Source organism: Microchirus variegatus (genome assembly GCF_963457635.1).
Source record: "Microchirus variegatus genome assembly, chromosome: 21".
Classification (NCBI taxonomy): Eukaryota; Metazoa; Chordata; class Actinopteri; order Pleuronectiformes; family Soleidae; genus Microchirus; species Microchirus variegatus.
In genome coordinates this window covers 19,278,062-19,283,440 of record NC_139822.1, presented here as the reverse complement: position 1 = coordinate 19,283,440, position 5,379 = coordinate 19,278,062, and the positions used below count along the sequence as shown (strand labels likewise).

Here is a 5,379-nt window from a genome sequence, read left to right as displayed (position 1 = left end):
GTTAGCTCCTTTAGCACCGTTAGCGCCGTTAGCGCTGCCTACACTTGAACTGGAGCGGTCTGCTTATGAAAGGAAAAGAGCGGCGCTAACAAATAACGTTAGCGTACCTGCGTGCTGCGTACGCGTGCCTCTGTTTTTAAAGTTTAGCGTTAGCTTTAGAGACTCGTTTCGACAATCGGGGAGTCACGTAAACATGACGTCAAACGCGTCCGTCGTCATGGAAATGCGTTGCGCGTTAACGTTGACGCCGCTAACCGCCGTTAACGCGCCCGGCACTACTTAAAAATCATCATTAATCTGCAACATTTAGCAAAGCAAATGTCCAAAATCTCAATATTTAACAGAGGATTCTGGTGAATTTAGAGATTCGGCCGAATCACGACCACGTTCGGCAGGTTTTTCAGTTCAGTGAACGATTCTGTGAACAAATCAACTGATTCTTAATGATTCAGTTTCACCCAAAAACAACTGCTTTACAAAACCACGCGTCCGATACCAAACCGAGTCGAGCCGGGTTAGCCGAGTTAGCAAGACGTTGTAGCAGATTGAACCATCAACCTACGATGATGTCGAGAACGTGGCGTTCAAATCCTCCAGGTCTGTGTCGGACACTCTGTGCTTTTACGTTTCACCCCGACAACCCGACGGTTAAATCCTTGTGCTTCTCCTGGCAACGGCACGAATGTCGGACCGGCGCCGTTTTTTTTGAGCGCTAACGCCGAGGAAGGTGACGCCGCAGAAGACGGCTAAATGACTCCGCGTGAAGAAGAAGAAGCGGTGGGAGGGAGTCTGCTCGGTCCTGGTTCTGGTTCTGATTTTGAGTCACGGCTCGGCCCCGGTCCTACGTTATTTCCGTCGCCCGCTTGTTCCGCCGGAACCTCGTCGCCGCCGCCGCCCGCCTCCCCCGTAGCTAGCTGTTTGAGCCTCAGGTTGACGGAGCCGTACGTCCTCTTGGGTCGCACGAACGCCGCCCGGCGCCGGTACATCTCGCCCCGGCAGATGGACACCATGAGCAGCACGGACAGGAACATCCCGCCCAGCGTCAGCAGGCCCAGGCCCGCGATGATGCACTTGTCCAGGTGGGCGCCCAGCTCGGCGTAGTACATCTCCAGCTTCTCCATCTGGCGCGCCGACACCGCGTCCGGGTCCACCTTGGCCTCTCGGGGGATGGTGTAGGCGATGACCACCAGGACGATGCCGCCCACCAGGAACACCAGGGCGAGGATGAAGCCGTAGTCGGCCGAGTGGTCTTCAGGAGGACTCAGCTCGGCGAAGTCCGGACCGTCCTCCTGCTCACCGCCGCCGCCGCCGCCGCCGCCGCCACCGCCGCCGCCGTCCTCCTCGTCGTACGACTGGGGGCGGAGCTCCTGGTGATGATGGTGATGCTGATGATGATGCTCCTGGAGGAAGAAGATTAAACATATGAAGATGAGGAGATGTTCTGGGAAATCAAAACGAAACAAACCGCTCAGTGACCCATGTCTATTAAGGGTAATTTTCAAAAACTTTCAAGGATTTCAAGGACCCACAATTTTTAGTGGCAGGAGACATTTTACCTAAATATCAACTTCACTTCATTCTTACACAAAATTCAAGCACTTTCAATGACCCATGTTTATTAAGGGTAATTTCCCAAAAACCTTCAAGGACCTTGAACTTTTTTCAAGGATTTCAAAGACCCACAAACATCGGTGGCAGGAGACATTTTACCTAAATATCAACTTCATTCTTGCGCAAAATTCAAGCACTTTCAAGAACCAATGTCTATTTACTGCAATTTTCAAAAACTTTCAAGGACCTTGAACTTTTTTTCAAGGATTTCAAAGACCCACAAACATCGGTGGCAGGAGACATTTTACCTAAATATCAACTTCACTTCATTCTTATGCAAAATTCAAGCACTTTCAATGACCCGTGTCTATTCAAGGCAATTTTCAAGCACTTTCAAGGGTTGGAAATGTTTTTTTTCAGGGCAATTTTCAATGAAGATGAGGAGAAGTTGTGGAAAAACAAAACAAAACAAAGCGCTCAGACCTTGTCGGTGCTTGAAGTTGAGGGCTGACAGACGGCCGACTCTGTCGCCTCCTGCTGGCGGCTTTGCTCGCCTTCGTCGTGCTGGAACGACGCGTTCTCAAAGCCGTGGGCGGCGCAGCTCGCCGTGGCTCCGCCCCTCAGCTCCCGGAGCTCTACGGCGTCGAATGAGGTCTCCATGGAAACCTGTGGGATGTGCTCATGTCTTCATGAACATCTCACTGAACATGAAATAACACACATATTAATATATAATAATAATAATAATATAATTGCCTCACTCACTCTCCCACACCAAAGTCCATAGAGTAAACCAGAGATTTTAACATCACAGGAGTTGTTGATCCACTGCTTCCTCCATCACTAACTTCAAACGTCTGATTTTGTCTATTCGGCTTTAAAAATCCTCAGTTCTGAGTTACCGCGGTGACACAAAGTGACCACACGAGGCAGCAGAGGACCAGCAGCTCCTGTGTCTCCGTGAGCTAAAATCACTGATTTTCTCTATGGACTTTGGTGTGAGAGAGTCAACTTCATTCTTACTCAAAAATTCAAGCACTTTCAAGGACCCATGTCTATTTAGGGTGATTTCCCAAAAACCTTCAAGGACCTTGAACTTTTTCAAGGATTTCAAAGACCCACAAACATCGGTGACGGGAGACATTTTACCTAAATATCAACTTCACTTCATTCTTACACAAAATTCAAGCACTTTCAATGACCCATGTCTACTTTGGGTCATTTTCAAAAACTTTCAAGGACCTTGAACTTTTTTTCAAGGATTTCAAGGACCCACAAACATCGGTGGCGGGAGACATTTACCTAACTATCAACTTTACTTAATTCTTACACAAAATTCAAGCACTTTCAAGGACCCATGTTTACTTTGGGTAATTTCCCAAAAACCTTCAAGGACCTTGAACTTTTTCAAGGATTTTAAAGACCCACAAACATCGGTGACGGGAGACAGTTACCTAAATATCAACTCTACTTCATTATACACAAAATTCAAGCACTTTCAATGACCCATGTCTACTTTGGGTAATTTTCAAAAACTTTCAAGGACCTTGAACTTTTTTTCAAGGATTTCAAGGACCCACAAACATCAGTGGCAGGAGACATTTTACCTAAATATCAACTTTTGTCCCCATAATGAAGACACACATCCCCCATAATTCACCTGGGCTGCAGACGTCTCACCTTGACCTTCGCTTATGTCCATTTCCGTCCTCCTCCTCCTCTCTTCTTCATCATCGTCGTCGTCGTCACTTCTCTCTGTTTTTGGGTCAGAGGAGAATTAAAGATGTATAAAAGTATAAAAGAACAGGTTTACGTCTTTATCTCATCATTAAACTGTCACTTTGTAAACCGCTCACCAAACCCCATAGAGAAAATCATCGTTTTTAGCTCACGGGGACACAGGAGCTGCTGGTCCACTGCTGCCTCGTGTGGTCACTTTGTGCCAGTGCGGTAACTCAGAACCGAGGATTTCAAAAGCCGAATTCACTAAAATCAGTCGTTTGAAGTCAGTGATGTCAGCAGCAGTGGATCAACAACTCCTGTGAACTCCTGTGTCTCTGTGACGTTAAAATCACTGGTTTTCTCTATGGACTTTGGTGCGGGGAGAGTGAGCGGTTTACAAACAACACAAACACTGGTTTCCTGTTGGAAAAGTCTGTCTAACAGTGAGTTAGAAATACAAAAATATCCTTAAAACATCACGAGCGTCTTGTTAGGTTCATTTAAAGGAGTATTTTCTTGTGTTTTTTAAAGCCTCTGGTTAAAAAACGCTGAACTATCCCTTTAAAGTTCAGGTTAAAGCTTTGGTTAAGTACAGCTGTGTGCGTGCGTGTGTGTGTGTGTGTGTGTGCGTGTGTCAGCAGGGACAGATAACCTCCACACACACACACACACCGACTCACACCTCATTCATTACCCCGGCCTGAAGGCTGATAACCCGGACTGAGAGAGAGGGGAGAGCCGGCGCCTGCGGATGAAGATGATGATGATGAAGCGGATGATGATGAAGATGATGATGATGATGATGACGACGATGATGAAGATCGTAACCCAGCGACGCCGCGAGACGGCGGTTTTCCCGGTAAAGATGGAGGGAGGAAACACCGGGGACTCGGGATTCGGTTTCCAGGCAGAGACGCAGCGAGAATCCACCTGAACACACAGCGCTGAGCGCACGGCGAGCTCATCGATGACACACCGATGACATTTGGACCGAGAGTCGATTGATTTGATTAGAAGAAAATTAAAGATAAAGATAAAGAGAGAGAGCGGGTTTTTTTACCTGGTGATGAAGCCGCGACCGCGACCGAGGACCAGAGAGAGAGATGTGGATCTGAGCATGCGCAGAAGCTCTCCAACCAGAGCTGCTGCTGCTGCTGCTGCGCGCACACGCACACACACGCGCGCGCACACAAATAAACAAATAAACAAGCAAAAATGTGAATTAAAGCAGATTTTTCTCACACAAACATGTCCTCGGTATAAACAATATGACCTACATTTACCGAAATATCAACACAATTCAAGCACTTTCAAGGACCCATGTCTATTCAAGGCCATTTTCAAAAACTTTCAAGGGTTGGAAATGTTTTTTTTTTTTTTTTTACAAACTTTCAAGGATTTCAAGGACCTGTGGGAATCAGTGACACGAGACATTTACCTAAATATTAACTTCACTTCATTCTTAAACAAAATTCAAGCACTTTCAATGACCCATGTCTATTTAGGGTAATTTTCAAAAACTTTCAAGGACCTTGACATTTTTTCAAGGATTTCAAGGACCTGATATTTACCAAAATATCAACTTCACTTAATTCTTATGCAAAATTCAAGCACGTTCAAGGACCCACGTCTATTCAAGGCAATTTTCAAAAACTTTCAAGGACCTTGAACTTTTTTCAAGGATTTCAAGGACCTGATATTTACCTAAATATCAACTTCACTCCATTCTTATGCAAAATTCAAGCACTTTCAATGACCCATGTTTATTAAGGGTGATTTTCCCAAAACTTTCAAGGCCTTGAACCTTTTTCAAGGATTTCAAGGACCTATGAAAATCAGTGGTGGGAGACATTTTACCTAAATATCAACTTCACTTCTTTCCTGCACACAATTCAAGCACTTTCAAGGACCCATGTCTATTAAGGGTAATTTTCAAAAACTTTCAAGGACCTTGAACTTTTTTCAAGGATTTCAAGGACCCACAAACATCAGTGGCAGGAGACATTTTACTTAAATATCAACTTATTTCTTGAGCAAAATTCAAGCACTTTCAAGGACCCATGTCTATTAAGGGTGATTTCCCAAAGACTTTCAAGGGTTGGAAAT

At 45.5% G+C, this 5,379-nt stretch overlaps 1 protein-coding gene across 1 annotated transcript; it reads right to left on the bottom strand.

The window, feature by feature from the left end:
- Positions 1 to 746: 746 nt before the first annotated feature.
- tmem74b (transmembrane protein 74B) lies at positions 747 to 2,211 on the bottom strand (the record flags this gene model as incomplete). The annotated part of the gene is made up of 2 exons (XM_083908095.1): positions 747 to 1,400; positions 2,035 to 2,211. The coding sequence occupies 2 exons, from the start codon at positions 2,209 to 2,211 to the stop codon at positions 747 to 749; spliced, it is 831 nt and encodes a 276-aa protein (XP_083764221.1).
- Between the last annotated feature and the right edge of the window lie 3,168 nt (positions 2,212 to 5,379).